General features: G+C 48.3%; 1 protein-coding gene across 17 annotated transcripts in view; it reads left to right on the top strand.

Annotated features, from left to right (window-relative positions):
- Positions 1-16,719, top strand: part of Tsc1 (TSC complex subunit 1) — a 52,397-nt gene extending 35,678 nt beyond the window's left edge. For 12 of the 17 annotated variants that reach the window (XM_076569117.1, XM_076569111.1, XM_016001878.3 and 9 more), the window contains 11 exons: positions 952-1,021; positions 1,336-1,440; positions 1,675-2,233; positions 3,659-3,702; positions 4,444-4,610; positions 5,810-5,992; positions 7,205-7,315; positions 7,914-8,036; positions 11,103-11,290; positions 11,365-11,526; positions 12,001-16,719. In XM_076569117.1, coding sequence (XP_076425232.1) covers positions 952-1,021; positions 1,336-1,440; positions 1,675-2,233; positions 3,659-3,702; positions 4,444-4,610; positions 5,810-5,992; positions 7,205-7,315; positions 7,914-8,036; positions 11,103-11,290; positions 11,365-11,526; positions 12,001-12,514 — 2,226 coding nt within the window. In that variant the 3' untranslated portion in view covers positions 12,515-16,719. The remainder of the gene's footprint in view (positions 1-951; positions 1,022-1,335; positions 1,441-1,674; positions 2,234-3,658; positions 3,703-4,443; positions 4,611-5,809; positions 5,993-7,204; positions 7,316-7,913; positions 8,037-11,102; positions 11,291-11,364; positions 11,527-12,000) is intronic. The other 5 variants (XM_076569121.1, XM_006983364.4, XM_076569120.1 and 2 more) reach the window with 1 other exon arrangement.
- The last annotated feature ends 314 nt before the right edge of the window (positions 16,720-17,033 follow it).

Below are 17,033 nucleotides of genomic sequence, written 5' to 3'. Positions count from 1 at the left end.
CCTGTCTCAAGGGAATATAGCAGAGAGTGATAACACAGGACACTCACATCCTCCTCTGGCCTCTGTGAGCACCTGCACATATGCATGTGCACACAAAGAAGAAATACACAGTATGAAGAGTTTGTGTGGTTTCTGATTCCACACTGTAACTATGTTTAGAAACCATAAGATGTAATGTACATTTTACTTTTACATATCTGTAAGGGCCCCAATTTTCTTATATTTCAGACAAAGTAACACACAGAAGCATATTGAGAGTAGAATATAGGCAAATTGAACTGGTTTTCATTAAACAAAATTATTAAGAGATTGCAGAAATGTAGCAGTTCTAAGTAATAATTGTCTTAGAAAATGCAGTTTTTTTCATAAAAGTATGCTGTATGCATTAACATGAAATTGGTTAATAAGTTAATAAGTTTCCTGTAATTTGTGTTTTAATTTCAGATTAAACATTTTTGGTAAATTTAACCACACAGATAGAAGAGGCTCCTGAGACAGACATACTTGCATGCAGATAGATAGATAGATAGATAGATAGATAGATAGATAGATAGATAGATAGATAGATAGATAGATAGACAGACAGACAGACACATACATACGTATGTACGTACGTACATAGATGGGTAATTTATTTTATGTGTATGAGTGTTGTGTGCCTGGTGCCCACAGAAGTCAGAAGAAGGCATCAGACATTTATATATAATTCAAGGAGTAGAGTTATAGATGGTTGTGAGCTATCATGTGGGTGCTGGGGATTGAACTTGGGTCCTCTGAAAGAGGAGCCAGTACTTTTAACCACTGAGCCATTCTTCTAGCTTCAATTCTTTACATTTTATAAGATTCTAAAGGGATTCTGAAGTTAACCAGTTCACTGGACTAATCTTTAAACTCCATTACTGTGGGCCACAGAACATGCCCAGTATTTTCACTGTGTGCTTCCATTTTCAGGAAGAAAGAACAGATTCCTCAAGGCCTTCCCTGCAGAGACAGCACTATCTCCTTAATGACCGAGGACTAGGTAAACCCCCTGGGTAATGATGGACCTAGCTTGTCTCTTTGTATTGAACTCTATAGTTTCAAAGCTAAGCTAGATAGAAACATGGGTGCTCTGGAGTAGCACTGATGCCAACTCCTGGACATTCGCAACAATGCCATTTTTGTGGGGTTGGGTTTGAAACCTTTGTAAATGATGCGTAAGTTCTCTATCTTGTGTAGTGGTCCCAACTTTGTCTGCTCATCTGGAAGAACTGTTGTGTATGTGTGTGCAGTGTGGCAGCTTTGTGATTACAAGAGTTAGCCAGTTTGACCTGAGTTGTCTCTGTCTCTCTGCAGAGGATCCACCTGCAAGCAAAGGTTCCGTTACTCTGGGGAATCTGTCAGAATTCCTAGGTGACCTAGCTTCTGAGGAGGACAGTATTGAGAAAGATAAGGAAGAAGGTAATATGTGTGGGTTGCTACAGGGGATGAAAGTGTCCCACTTCTGTCTCAGAACTGGGCTCTAGAGTCATAACTCACGAGCTTGCTAGGCTTTCTGTGTTGGGGTGAAAAGTGATGTTCTAGCATGTCCAGGGAAAGGATTGCCTGCTTTAATTCCCCTGTAGTACACAAACCCAAGCCCATGTGCCTGGTTGAGTGTTTACAGGTCCCCTTGTTTCCCTACCCTCATTTCAGCTGCGATATCTAAAGAGCTTTCTGAGATCACCACTGCAGAGGCGGATCCTGTAGTTCCTCGAGGGGGCTTTGACTCTCCCTTCTACCGAGACAGTCTCTCTGGTTCTCAGCGGAAGACTCATTCAACAGCCTCTGGGACTCAGGGCTCCAGCATGAACCCTGAGCCTTTGCACTCCTCCCTGGACAAACATGGGCCTGACACACCAAAGCAAGCCTTTACCCCTATAGACCCACCCTCTGGCAGTGCTGATGCCAGTCCCGCTGGGGACAGGGATTGCCAGACTTCTCTGGAAACCAGTATCCTCACTCCTAGCCCTTGCAAAATTCCACCTCAGAGGGGAGTGAGCTTTGGAAGTGGTCAGCCTCCCCCATACGATCATCTCTTTGAGGTGGCCTTGCCAAAGACTGCCTGTCACTTTGTCAGCAAGAAGACTGAGGAGCTGTTGAAGAAAGTGAAAGGAAACCCTGAGGAAGACTGTGTGCCCTCTACCTCCCCAATGGAAGTACTGGACAGACTGATAGAGCAGGGAGCAGACGCGCACAGCAAGGAGCTGAGCAAGTAAGCCTGGGCCCTGTTGTGGTTTCTCGACAACACAGGACCATGAGGACAGAGCAGGACTACCCTTACCTGAGGCAGTTGGTTCTCTTGTGTTTCCTGAGATGTCTCTCTAGTCTGTTGCCTTTCCATGTCTAGAGCATGGGCACTGTGCTTGGATGATCTGTGAGATAGACAGTGTCCATTTGTAAGTAAGTCTCAAATACAGGTCATTTTGTGCCCCTGTTCTGTGTGGATGCTCCAGTGGGTGTTTGCACATTTGTTCTCTGAAAAGCAGACATTAAAAATGAGGTTGTAATAGCTCAGAGTTAAGTAATACTGATTTCAGAATATCCTCCAGTTAGAGGTTTCTGCTTTCTCTTACAGTGTTGGTAAAAGATGAGATTATCAGTGTTCTCTACAGGTTCAGGTGGCTGGATGCTCCACAGAGCCCATGGGCTGCTTAAAAGTTGAGGCAGCGTTCAGTCTTTTTTTTTTTTTTTTTTAAACCCTGTCAGAGGATTCCAGGGAAAGAGAAAGAATTAACCAGCTAAGTTGGGTTTGACCCTTTTGCCACTAGTTCTTGGGAAATGTTAGTTTAATCTTTTGTTTATTTTGAAACAGGGTCTTAACTATGTAGCCTAGGCTAGTCTGGAATTTATGATCTTCCTACCATAGTCTTCCAAGAGCTGAGATTATAAGGTTGTACCCCCACACCTGGCTAGTTTTTACCTTTCTTCTATATAATACTCTAAGGTGGAATATGACAAGAATTGTAATGTTTAAAACTCCACTTATAAAATGAAATTGTGTGTATTAGAGTCAGATAAATGACTTACATTTATCTTAACAGGGTGACAGTAGCTTGTCCAAGGAGAGTGACTCTGTGTGTCTGCATGGAGAGGGGAGGGAGTAGGACTCCATGTTTTCCAGCAAAGGGTGGTTGGACCAGCAGATCCTGTGGCATAGCCACTAAGCCAAGGAGCTCAGTGCTAAGGCTGAGATTTAGTTATATGCAGTGGACTGCCTATCCATTCCCAGCCACCAAAACTCCCTTCCAGCTCAGCTGTAGACTTGGAGTATGAAAGTTCTAAGTCACTGCAGGTTCTGACTGCAAGAATGTGAGCTAACCTTGCTATAGCTAAAAGTCCACATTTTCTGCTGAGGATGTAGCTCAGTTGGTAGAGTGCTTGCCTAGCATTCATAAAGTCCTTCATTTGATGACCAACACCATATCAAATGGGGCATGGTGGCCCATGCCTGCAGTCCCAGCACTTGGGAGATGGAGGCAGGAGGATCAGAAGTTCAACATCATCCTTGGCTACATAGCAAGTTCAAAGCCAGCCTGGGTTGCATGAGACTTCCTCAAAACACTATCACCAACAACAAAAAGTCCAGATTCATGTTTTCTGGGTCAGATCAGTAACTTATTATAAAATCTTTTCCTAGGTTGTCCTTACCCAGCAAATCTGTTGACTGGACCCACTTTGGAGGTAAAGTTGTTGCTTCAGCACACATCCAGCCCCACTCATCCTTTTTCTGTCTCTGAAGGGTGCCCTCAGGAAGGGCTCCCTTTGGCTCCTGTTTCCCAAGTGTTGCAGAGTCAGTGCTTCTTGTTTTTAAGGAGTGGCAAGGACTGTGAACTTGGAGCTTCAGTGAGAAAGTAAGCACCAGGTTTCCCAGAGAAGATCTACTTGGTAGGAATGTGCTGGGAAGTCTCCCTGGGAAGCACAGCAGTCAGGGACCTGTGGCAGAGAGAAAGGAGGCCAGAAATAACTCCATTGATCAGGTTTCCTGCCTCAGGAGCCCTCCTTTGATACCACATTTGGATGATTTACAGGGAAGACAAGTAGAAGATTCTTCCAACTCTTAAGAATGGCGGTGCTGGGAACACTGATTGGGTAGTGTCAGAGTTGTGTGTACACAGGTGTGGAGACACGGTCTCTCACTGGCCTAGAGCTTGCTAATGTACCAAGGCTGGCTGGCTAGTAAGCCCCAAGGTCTGCCTGTCTTTGCTTCCCCAGTGCTGGGATTAGGGGCACACACTGCCGTGCCTAACTCTTTTCCATGGGTTTGGATATCACCCCAGGCCCATGCCTGCACAGCAAGCACTTCATGGACTGAGCTGTCTCCAAGACCCCAAGAACTAGGTTTCTTAGCGAGGCGCCTGGGAGGCTCTTGTGAAATTGTGTGTAAAAGGCCTTTCTGCCGCCTTCCCTCTGCTTTAAAACCAGGCTCTCCTCCCTCAGATGAGGTCCGCACCCTCCGAGACCAGTTGCTTCTGCTGCACAACCAGCTGCTGTACGAGCGGTTCAAGCGGCAGCAGCACGCCCTCAGGAACAGGAGGCTCCTGCGCAAGGTGATCAGAGCGGCGGCTCTGGAGGAGCACAACGCTGCAATGGTGAGCAGGCGGGGAGCCGTCCACCGGATGGCTTAGGAGAGCAGTGCCAAACACGGACAGCCTTTGTTAGTCCCCGCTCTGCTCTAATGGCTGAGGGCAAGCCACTCTGCCTGTGAGGTAGAGCTGTGCCCAGCTGGATCTCAGAGCTCCTCTCAAGCTCTCAGGAACCATGAGAGCTAGTGACTTTTTGTGACCACTTGGCATTGACCATGAATGTGAAGTTCCAGTGTAGTTTTGTTTTTCCTGCTGGTAAGCTGTTTAATGGCACAGAACTGAAGGTGTTTGATGTCATGGGTATAAAGTCAACCAGACCTGGACTTTGAATGGTGGATTTTACCTTAAGCCTTTTAGGGTTTTTGAGGTTTTTTTGTTTGGTTTGTTTTTTTTTTTGTTTTTGTTTTTTGCTGGCGTGAGGGGGTGGTGGGGTTTGTTTGAGATAGGGTCTCTATATAGTCCTGGAACTGAAACTCATTATATAGATCAGGCTGGCCTCAAACTCACAGAGATCCTCCTGCCTGGGCCTTCTGAGTGCTGGGGTTAAAGGCGTAAGCCACCACATCTGGCTTACCTTAAGCCTTTTGATGCTTCTTGACCCATTCTGTAGACAACGAATGATAGTGACAGTCGGCGCTGTATCCTGTAGTATAAAATCATACCGATGAGCATTCGTTCTGTGCCTGGTACACGGTGACAGTCAGGGCCCAGCATTTTTAGGACTAAAGCACTGTATATCCAGGGTCTTCCTCAGTTGCCAGCTAGGACTTCAGCAAGTATCAGAAGCATGGTGGGAGTTTTTTTGTTTTTGTATTTTTTTGGTTTTTTTTTTTTTTTTTTTTTTTTTTTTTGTTGTTGTTGTTGTTGTTTTTCAAGACAGGGTTTCTCTGTGTAGTTTTGGTGCCTGTCCTGGATCTCACTCTGTAGACCAGGCTGGCTTCAGACTCACAGAGATCCGCCTGGCTCTGCCTCCCGGTGTTGAGATTAAAGGCGTGCGCCATCGCTGCCCAGCCGCATGGTATTTCTTAAGGAATGTTCCATGTGTTCATGTAGAATTTGGAAAACAGTAAAGAAGCACCAGGCCCGTAAATGTATAATTAAAATTCCAGGGCAGTGTGTGACTGTCAATGTTGGTGATATGTTAAGCTTGAGTGTCACTGCCTAATGAGTGGCACCTAAAATGATGGTGTGTCTGTCTTTGCTAGAAAGATCAGTTGAAGTTACAAGAGAAAGACATCCAGTTGTGGAAGGTGAGTCTGCAGAAAGAACAAGCCCGATACAGTCAGCTTCAAGAACAGCATGACACCATGGTGACCCAGCTGCACAGCCAGATCAGACAGCTGCAGCATGACCGGGAAGAATTCTACAACCAGAGCCAGGAGTTACAGGTATCAGCTGCTGCCCAGGTGGGGAACAGGAAAAAGCATGGCATCAGCTGGGTGCTATCACCTTATTCAGCTTGCTCTCTAAAATAACAAGTGTATTTCGTATTGGATAGATCTTATTCAGGACAGAAGTTCCCCAGCTCTCTTGATTCATTGTTCCCAGTACCCTGGAGCCAAAAGGAGCCACTTAATGTTCCTCTCAGCCAATGGTTCTTAACCTGTGGGTCATGACCATTGGAAACCACCTATTTCCAATTTCTTAAGAAACACTCAATAGCAAAATTACAGTTATGACATAACAATGAAAATAAATTTATGGCTGGTGATTCCTAAGACTGTCAGAATTCTGTTTCCCGATGGTCGTGCCCACAGGTTGAGAACTGCTGCTCAGGGTTCCTAAGACCATCAGAAATCTATTTCCCTGCCAGGTGGTGGTGGTGCACGCCTTTAATCCCAGCACTTGGGAGGCAGAACCAGGCTGATCTCTGTGAGTTCGAGGCCAGCCTGATCTACAGAGCGAGATCCAGGACATGCTCCAAAACTACACAGAGAAACCCTGTCTCGAAAAACCAAAAAGCAAAAAAACCCAGAAATCTGTTTCCCGATGGTCATGCCCACAGGTTGAAAAGTGCTCCTCTAAACAGGTTTGAACAGTCAGGGAGGGTGGCTCCTCCTGACATAGTAGCTGTTTGGAAACAACACACCTGCATTTAAAATGGTTTAAAATTCACTCTTAAATAGGCATGATTGCTAAGGTCATGTGTTGGCCCCCACAGTGTTTTGGCCCTGGAATCAGTAGACAGTGACACCCTCATTTCCTTTCTTTTTTCTCATAAGCCACCAAAAGCCCAGCTTTGCCAGGATGTGGCATTATCCACAAGCACGTGGTACTGCTCTACCAACTAATTGGTAGTTCCCATGATGTCCCACAGATGTCACTGTGGGCACCTCAAAAAGTGAAAAGTTTGGGCCACATTTCTTTGTGGCTACCTGATCTGGCACATGCCGTTTGGGAGCTGTAAGGATCAGATCTTTGGGGTCCCCCCCCCCCTTTTTTTTTACCCTTATCTTAAGTAGTAAGAGACTCGGAATCTCTCCTTTAAAATTAAGAAGTTCAATACTGATGGACAAGAGAGCAGTTGAGGAGCCGAGCATCCCCAGCTCTGCCTTGCCCATAGGTGCTCTTGTCACCTCATGGCCAATTCTCTTTGGTAGACAAAGCTGGAGGACTGCAGGAACATGATTGCGGAACTTCGGGTAGAGCTGAAGAAGGCCAACAACAAGGTGTGCCACACTGAGCTGTTGCTCAGCCAGGTTTCTCAGAAGGTAAGATGAGACCCCCTCTTGCTTCAGAAAGACAGATAGATTACTTGTGTGTCTGTGTTGGCACTCCAGCAGAGAACAGTTCTACACAGGAAACATTTGGCAATGTCTGAGACATTGGTGTTCCTGGCAGTGAGTGGGTAGGGGGTATGGGTACTGTCAGATGCAGTATACCCTCCAGTGCAGACAGCCCTCACAACAAAAGTGCCTACTGAGCTGGAGCCAGGCACATCCCCTGGAGCCCTTTTTGAATACTTTGCTTATGAAGTATCAACAGTTTGTTAAGGCTTTTGAGCTGTGACTCCCCATAGGGATTCAATGAAATCTATGTGTCATGAGTTCACTGGTGCTGTGTCCCATAGCTGCATCTGCTCCAGTGTTCTTGGGCTAGCTGCAGTGAAATACAGCCATGTTGCTTCTATGAAGAGCACAACCCAAGTGTTTCTGCTGCCCTTGGTGCTTTCTTCTCCACTAGCCCTGGCCTTAGTGGGAATGGTTTATTCTTCCCTGCATTGCACTGTGCTCCTCTATAGTCACTGTCACTGTCCATTGGCTAGTTTTGCCATGCTGAACTTGCACTTTCTCGCTTCCATCTGGACAGCTCTCCAATAGTGAGTCGGTGCAGCAGCAGATGGAGTTCTTGAATAGGCAGCTCCTGGTGCTCGGGGAGGTCAATGAGCTGTACTTGGAGCAGCTGCAGAGCAAGCATCCTGACACCACCAAGGTATGTGGCCAGGGCACTGAGGCACAGAACTGTACTGCCTGGCCCTGTGTTCTGCAGAGCAGCCAGACCCAGCCACACAGCACTATCCAGCCATTGAAGAGCATGCAGCAGGCATGTGCCCTTGTGGGGCTGCTTTGTAGGGGGTCCAGAGTACATTTGTCAGATACTATTCTCTTTGCTGTAACAAAACTCCTGAAAAAGCAACAGAAGCAAGGAAAGGTTTATTGGCTCCCAGTTTGAGGGTCTAGTCCATCTTGGAAGGAAAGCATGGTGGCAGCAGTGAGAGGCATCTGGTCACATTGTGTCCACAGTCAAGAAGCAGAACGAGATTGGTGCTCAACTCACTTCCTCCTTTTTATTCATTCTGGGACCCCAGCTTGTGGGATGGTGCTGCCCATATTTATTATTGGTCCTACCACTTCAGTCAACTTAGTCTAGATTAGTCTCTTCCAGAGAGGCCCAGAGGTTTGTTTCCATAGTGATTCATATCCCCTGAGTCACCAACATTGGCCTTCACACAGTGAAAGCATGAGATGTGACTGCAGGAGGGAGGAGAAAGATGGGGGCAGCCAGCTCTGCCTAGCACACCTAGGGTGTGTGGGGGCTGCTGTGCCCCAGCACCCATGCTGCTTTGTTTCCTTTTCCTTGTGACTCTGGCCCTGCCGATCGGTGTTCATTCAGTCCTGGTATCAGCATCAAGGCCAGTTAGTGTTTGCCACTGTGCTGAGACAGGTGTCCACGTCACTATACAGTTCACCTTGGACAGTGTTAGTGAAGGAGCAGGGTTGGATTTTCAAGAGTATACTCTGATGTTCTGATACTGCTCCTCCATCAAGTGACCTTAGCACCCTTGGGTCAAGGCTCTGTGAAATGTCATCTGTGGTCTCCAAGTGGACAGTGTTGTCTGAGAACTGAAGAGACATAACTCATGGTAGAGTTGCTTCTTACTTCTCAGATCTACATCCTCCAGTTCAGACTCTGGAGGATGTCAAAGGTGAAACTGTCTCCAACAATGAGTTACTCTGGAAGCAGAATAGTTTCAAGAGAATGTGGGGATCAGACCCAAGGACCTACTGCTAAAGAGCTTGCTGAGGCATATTGTTTTTTGAGATAGGGTCTGCCTATGTTGCCTTGGCTGCCCTGAAACACTCTACATAGACCAGGCTAGCCTTGAAATCACAGAGATCCATTTATCTCTCCCTCCATGTACTAGCATTAAAGGTGTTGCCACCATGCTGCTGCTGAAACAACTTTTTGATGCCTCCAGAGAGATGACACATAGCTGGACTCTTGAGACTGGCGGCAGCCATGTTCCCCTCTTGGGAGCTGTTTCACAGTTATGAATTGGGAAGCCCGCTTGTTAGGCAGGATGCTGTCTGTTATACATCACGAAACAAAATGAACCATCTTGCTTAACAATACAGTTTTATTGCTGCAGTTGACAAATTCCTGAGACAGGTGAATTCCGAGTTGGTCAAGGTGGCGGTTTGGGGCCAGCATGAGGAAGCCAGGCTCTTTGTATGAACTCTTCTTCCTCCTGCCATCTTAGCCTGTTAGCCTTGTCCTCCAGCTAGCCACACTGGTGTGCCAAGTGCCCCAAGTTCAGCCCTCACAGGCCAACCACATGGTGTTCCCAGGAAGAGGCGAGTATCCCCCTCCTACAGGTGGGTGTCTCTCAGTGAAAACAACCTTTCTTATAACCCTCTGCACGCTTCTGGCCCTATTTTCCTTTCTGTTTGTTCCTAGCCTGTGAGGGCCTTGATCAGGCCAAGATCTGTCCCTGGGTGGGTATCTGGGTCACTGTTGTTCAGGCCCATGGGGGAGGTGCAGGTATCTATCAAGCTGTGAGGGTTACTGAGATGCCCAGGCTTGCTGTTTAATTCCTTGTGTGAGTATCTGTAAGTAAGTACGGGTGTCACTGCTGCTGTGCAGGGATGATGGTTATAGGGCCCTGCAAGTCTCCAGATGGTTAGTTCCTCATAAGATTACGGTATGGTGTTGGCCCAGAGTCCTCCCATGTACTGTAAGCATCTCTAGGTCCCATGTGCATGGCTAATGTAAGGTAAACACTGTGTAAGCCGCTGGTAAACTGTATTGTTCAAGGAGAATGACAAGAACCCAGCATGGCACACTCAGTGCACACGGTGACCATGGAGAATTTCGGCGGCTGGCCTTGGTAGCACTGGAGGGTGACTGCTGCCTCTGGTACAGAAGTCAGCTGTGCTCTTACCTGGAGCTATTCAGCACAGCTGGAATGGCCATGTTGTCAGCCATTTCTGCCTTCTGGAAACATCTGATTTACTGGTCAGCGTTGAGGCTTGGTGCCTTCCAGAAAGGTTACCTTCTTGTAACTTAACTATTTAGGGTCTTTTTGAAAAACTTATATGGTGTCGAGCGTGTGTGTGTGTGTGTGTGTGTGTGTGTGTGTGTGTGTGTGTGTGTGTAAAACACAGTAACAATTGCTAGGAAAGCCTCTTCCACCTTTTGGGGGCACATCAGTCTACACTTACTTTGGGTTTGCCGATGCAGGCAGGCCACCTGTGTGACTTGGCTGACAAACTGAGGCAGGTACCCGCCCTGAAAACGCTGCTTCTCCTGAGCAGACATGCTCTTTTTGTGTTGCTCTCTCAGCTGCTGGTAGAAGAGGGAGGAAGGGTAAAAAGGCAGATGGCCAGTGCCATTAACCTGTGCGGAATGGCTTATTTGGTGCATGTGACAAGCATGATCCTGTGGGCGATGGTCCACTTTTGTGCCTTTTTACTGGTACAGTGTGCACCCTGCAAACAGGAAATGTATGCGTTCTCTCACAGAGCCCTGGCATTAGTTCTAAGGGAACTCATGGTTCTTGACTTTTGTAAACAGATTGTGGTGACTGTTGTGCAACATGACTTTCCATGTTTCAGATGGTTTTCTTAGGGATAGATATCAAAAATGCGCAGCCGACCTACTTAGCAGGAAGTCAGCCTCACTCGGTTGGGTCAGGACAACCTCTCAGTGTTGAGGACATTTCTTGTTGAGTTCCATTGCACAGTCATCTGTAAGGACTGACTCCAGACCTTCTTATAGGAAGTAGAAATGATGAAAACTGCTTATCGGAAAGAACTAGAAAAGAACAGAAGCCACCTTCTCCAGCAGAACCAGAGGCTGGAGGCCTCACAGAGGCGAGTGTTGGAACTGGAATCTCTTCTAGCCAAGAAAGACCACCTTCTCCTAGAACAAAAGAAATACCTTGAGGATGTCAAGAGCCAGGCAAGGTGACTCACAGGAAAAGCGGGGGTGGGGCGGGGGTGAGGCCCCTCCCATGCTGTGAACCAACCCTGTCTTTCAGTGGACAGCTGCTGGCCGCAGAGAGCAGGTATGAGGCTCAGAGAAAGATCACCCGGGTGTTGGAACTGGAGATCCTAGACTTGTATGGCAGGTTGGAGAAAGATGGCCGCCTACGGAAACTGGAAGAGGACAAAGCAGAAGCGGCAGAAGCTGCGGAGGAGAGGTGAGAGTACCTGCATCTGGGCTGTGGACGGCTCCGCCCGAGGGCCACAGACAGCCAGGCAGCATGGCAGGCCACACTCAATCATCCGCCCTTACTGTTGCAGACTCTCTGTCATCCAGCATAGCCCCACTTGTTTGGGTTCCAAGTTGAGACTCTTGCTTGTGACTACTGTTACAAACAGAGCAGGGCGAGCTGAAGGGATGGTTCAGTGGTTAAGAGCACTGGCTGCTCTTGCAAGAGGACCTTGGTTTGGTTCCCAGCACCTAGGTGAGCCACCTGTAACTCCAGTTCCAGGGAATCTGACACAGTCTTCTGGCCTCCTCAGGTATCAGGAACACACATGGTGCATATACACACACTCATACACATAAAAAATTTAAAGAATGGGCAAGTCAGGTTCAGGGAGCAAGTGTAATTTCACATTTCCCCACAAGTGCTACAGTTATCAACCGCATTCCCTCTGGTCTCTTACAGGCTTGACTGTTGTAGTGACGGCTGCCCAGGTTCCTTGGTAGGGCATAATGAAGAGGCTTCTGGCCACAACGGTGAGACCAGGACCTCCAGGCCTAGTGGCACCCGGGCCAGCTGTGGAGGCAGAAGCACTGGAGGCAGCAGCAGCAGCAGCAGTGAGCTTTCCACTCCAGAGAAACCCCCAAGCCAGAGGTTCAGCAGCCGGTGGGAAACCGCTGTGGGTGAGCCCTCCAGCAGCATCCCCACGACCGTTGGCTCACTTCCCAGTTCCAAGAGCTTCTTGGGCATGAAGGCCCGGGAGCTGTTCCGTAATAAGAGTGAGAGCCAGTGTGATGAGGACGGTGTGACCAACAGTAGCCTTTCTGAGACCCTAAAGACAGAACTGGGCAAAGACTCAGGTGTGGAAAGCAAAAGTCCTTTGAATCTAGATGCCTCCCATCCATCTTCCCCAAACTCGGACAGTGTGGGGCAGCTCCACATCATGGACTACAATGAGACTCACCACGAGCACAGCTGAGGGGTCTGTCAGTGTTAATTTGCGTCTTTGTCAGCACAGAACAGGAGGTGTGAATGCACGTTCTAGGCTTTTCTGTTTCCAGGGTCTGAGCGGCTGCTTGTGCAGTGGAATGGGATAGAGGTCCTTTGACAGCAGGCGGAATATGGGATGATGGTTTTTGGGTCTGGCGTTGAGATGCTTTCCTTCACCCCACCCAGCCTCTTTCATTTACCTAGCAGTATGTACTAATTGAGGGCCTCTGTGTGTCCCTTGTGGCTTTATTTTCTTCCTTCCTCCCACCAAATGGCTGTGTCCTTTGAACCTGTGCAATATGAGGCCAAATTTCATCTTTGGGTCCAACACACCACTCTGCTTCCTGAGGTGCAGGTAGATGGGTGGCTCTTGGGTAGACCAGGTAGTTAATGGCACTGCAGGTAAGTCCGGTTTTGTCCTTTCCAGGAGGGTGTAGAAAGTTGATTGTCTTTACAGCAGCATTTTCACTTCTTTTTGGTTCTGAAGTTCAGCATCTAAAACCACAGATCTAGAGAAATTGGTTCATTCACCTCTGCCTTCTTTTGGCAGCTCTGATATGCTTCCTAGAAGGTTCTGTGAGCATACCGGTTGTTTTGATAGTGGAGTTGGCGCTGTGGAGGCCATACTGCCTTACTCTCTGGAAAGCTCTTATCCCTCCCCCACTACCTCTTATTTATTTGGTATTTGCTTGAATGCTGGCACTATGCTGCCTGTGGGTGTGTTTAGGTGGTCGTCCTGTAATCTGCAGACTGCAGGGAGTGGGCACTGGGAGGGGCACCCAGGATGCCCATACACATGTGGAACCATGTCTCTGGCTGGCCCCGTCCAACTGAGCCATGGTTCCACCCTTCATTCTGTTTGCCTCCCCTTGTCCACATGCTCATTACCAACTGCTTTGTGATTCTGCAGCAGACGGGCTTGGAAGAGTCAGAATTTCCTTAGAGTTTATGTGACGATTGTTCTCGGGCTGGGGATACCTCCCCATAGTAGGTTCTAGCAGCTTTTTACACCAATTCTGACTTTGCAGAAGAGACTCCCCCTGGAGCTTCATGTCAAACACTTCTGTTAGGAACAGCAGAGCGACTCAGAGTCTGGGAGGGTTGATGGAGGCTGGTGGCCTGTACCACTGCCTGCCCTCATGCTCTCGAGGTGACATTGATTAGAACATGGAGGTGGCAGAGAGCCCAAACTCGATCAATGCTCCTGAAATAAATGCTGGAAGTATAAGAGTTGTTGCCTGATATTCTGGACCAGGCAAGGAGAGACTTGGGAAGGAGCCATGAGCTTGGTTTTCTGGTTTCTGTTCTGTTTGACACATAAAGAACAGAAGGGTTTAGCTACAACAAAGGTAAGAGAAACTAATGGTACGAAACCTTACTGCATATGGAAGTTTCCAGCCTGAGGGTAAAAGTCTTTTTCAAGTGTGGCAGTAAATATCCTAGCATCCCTAAGTAAGGTGAGACTTCTTGTCACCATGGCAGAGCTGGCTGGAGACCTGTTAGGACCATATCTTTGCTATAGCCAGCCCATAGGAAGACATGCCACTGACTGCTCTCAGACCAGCAGAGGGCAGTCACTGCCCCTGGACACTCAATGATGCCATGCTTTTCATTAGCTCTGCCCAAAGGAAAGCTGAAAACCCAGTGTTCTCTCACTTGATTGATTGTAGGAAAGGGTAGATGAACAGACCGGGAGAAAGATCTCACAGTTAACGGTAGTCACTGCTCCTAAGAGCTGTCCCTACCACCACCACCTTCCCCCCAGATCTGTGCCAGAGAACCGTGTGCCAGAGAACCAAGCCTTTCCCCCTCTACATTAGAAAGAAAACTTACAGACTGCACAAGTGCTGATGTTTAGGGAGAGGAGGTAGCAGCATGGTAGACTGAGGTATAGGTGGAGTATCTACCGACTCTGCTTGGGCCCTCAGCACTTTCCTCCAGCCTGGGTGCTCTGTACCCAATGACAGAGCCTGAGCATCTTGTGTGGCTTGAGTTCTAGAAGGCTGTTGAGGCTTTTATTTATTTATTTTTTTCTAGCTAAGGTTGGAGGACTGTGACCTGAAGTCATCTTGAAGGTTCCCAGCCTAAACATTGGCTCTTTTCAAAGGAGTCCAGGATCAGTAGGGTGGAGGCTTCTGTTTAGAGAGCAGTGACAGAGCATCTGGGAATCAGTGGGTCACCTGATGCTGCTGCAGTCAGGAGGGAAGCTTCTGAAAGGCAGCCGAGGCCTGGGCCAAGGTATTGGAGCAGTAGGTGTCATGGGAAGCCTGGTGTGTGTGAATGCTGGGGTTGAATGGCTCCATCCTTGAATCATTTGAAATTTGTGCTGTGGTTGCCCAAGGGACCCAAGGAGACTGGAGGCTGTGTGTCATGCAGTCTGGAATCCATTAGAAGCAGCACCACAATGCCACTGGAGTGGAGGAGCAGGTCGGTGCCCAGGGGAGGAAAAAAGCATGCCTAATCTCTGGCTAACATTGCTCCCTGAAGTCTGGAAGCGTTTGCTTTGGGAGCAAGAGCAACATGACCGTGAACATGAGGAGCCAGGCTCTAAGTGGTACCCCTGGAGCAGGCAGCACAGCCACCAGGGGTGAAGTACTGACCTCAGTAGCTTTGCTGACCCTTTCAGGAGGAAAGTTTGTTGTTCCTTCTGGACTAAGCTGAGGAAGGTTCCAACTGTATGTGACATGGTTAGCAGGGAGTCACTCTTCTTAGAACGCAAACTCAAAACCCAGAGAAAGTCCTGGAAGCCACAGGTGCTTAAAAAAAATTAACCTCTCCTCCCCAAGCTGCTGTGGCCAGTGCTTCTCTGGGTGGTGGTGGCACACAAGTGACAAGCCACAGACTCAGGGCCACTTGCAGCATGTGTGGGCTCTAGTGTTGAGAGGAGAATGAGAAAACGTTAGCAGTCAGATGGTTGAAGATGAAAAGACCTGAGAGTACACTATAAGCTGACAGCTAGGGTGGAATCGAGGAGTGGGTAACAACAGTCTGGTGTGGTGAGGCCAGCCAGCAGGAACCTACTACTTGAAGCCAGGAGAACTAAAGAACAAACGGAAGCCCTGTTGGGAGGTGCTGTGGACACGCTGGCAGGGTGCGGGCAGTGCACAGGCTCAACTTGCACTGCAGCCCCTGTGGAGTCTGCCCCGGCCAGAGGCCAGTGGTCCTGCACACTGTGACTCGGTGGCAGCCTGCTACACCTTCCCCAGGCCCATGCTGTACACCCACTGCTGTGTCCACTGGGATATAATATGTCCAGTGGAAGGGTGCCTGTGTCCTTGGAGACATCCAGAGTTCTGTGGCGTGTGCCTCCATCCTCCCCACCCCGCCCCATCTACTGCAGAGTCACTGCTGCCGTGGGTTTAGCCTGTCTGTGTAGGTGAAGTGGGACTGGCCCCTGGGCTGCTGCTGTGACCCTTGTTCCCATTCAGCTTCCCAGTCTGTGAGTCCCTGGTGTGCCCAGGGGAGCAGTGTTTCTTATATCACCCCAAGTTTTTCAATGCAGTATAGAGAAGCGGCTGCAACTACAACAGAAACTGCACCCTGACCAAGTTTGGTCTCAGAATGAAATGAATGGGGGCCAAGAAGTGCCCTGCCCTTCCCAGAGCCCCAGTGTTACCCACTTCTGAATAAGGAGGCTGGCTGAGCCACTGGAGCTGGTCTTTCACTTGACTGATCCCTCTCCTTGCCCCACTTCACACAGTGTTGGAAAGGAGAGGCCGTGATGGTGTTTGTTAGCTCTGTCGGATCAGAGGCAGGAAGGGGTTTTTGCACTAGGAAGATTTGTTGGTCACCATGAGACTGGACCACAAAACACATTACAGAGGAGCAGGTTTTGCTAAGACATAATTTAGTTTTATAATCAATCATGGATGAACCATATATGGCTAACTTGGAGTTGCGGGGGGAGGGGGAGCGGCGGGAGGGGGTATTTTCCCATCAGTGAAAACAAATCAAATTTTTCAAAAACTCTTTAGTTCAGTGGAAGTCACCTCTTCTCAAAAGGTTTAAACTTTCCCACTATGACCTTAAAAGCATGTCAAAAATCCGCATCAGATGCCATACATACAGGCTGCAGGAGAAAATGGTACAGTCTCAGTGAATGGAATCAAAGGTTTGCTGTCCTTAGAATGTTCTGAAATGTCAAGGCAGTTGCTTGTGTTTAACTGTGAACAAATAAAGATTTATTGTTTTGCACTCCTCAGTGTTGAGATGAAGAGACTTTATACTGGCCTTGGGGGCTTGTGGGTGAAATGAGATGGTCCAGAGACACTGCAGTCTGTCTGGAGTGGTTTCCTGGATGGTGGTATGGAACAGGGGTAGACTTGGGCTGGGGAACAGATACTTCAGCTTCCTTAAACTCATGCCCCTGTCTAAAGAGCAGTGTGTGGAAGAGGGGCCACCTCTGACAACTTGGCCTCTCCAGTCATCCTGATGGAACCCAGCGGAAGCTTACCCTGGCCAGCTGTGTTTGTGGTATGCCAAGGGACAGTGCCGCCGCCATCATCATC

This window comes from Peromyscus maniculatus, chromosome 4, assembly GCF_049852395.1.
Source record: "Peromyscus maniculatus bairdii isolate BWxNUB_F1_BW_parent chromosome 4, HU_Pman_BW_mat_3.1, whole genome shotgun sequence".
Classification (NCBI taxonomy): Eukaryota; Metazoa; Chordata; class Mammalia; order Rodentia; family Cricetidae; genus Peromyscus; species Peromyscus maniculatus.
The sequence above is the reverse complement of the archived record's forward strand: the minus strand, read 5'-3'. Positions and strand labels throughout refer to the sequence as shown.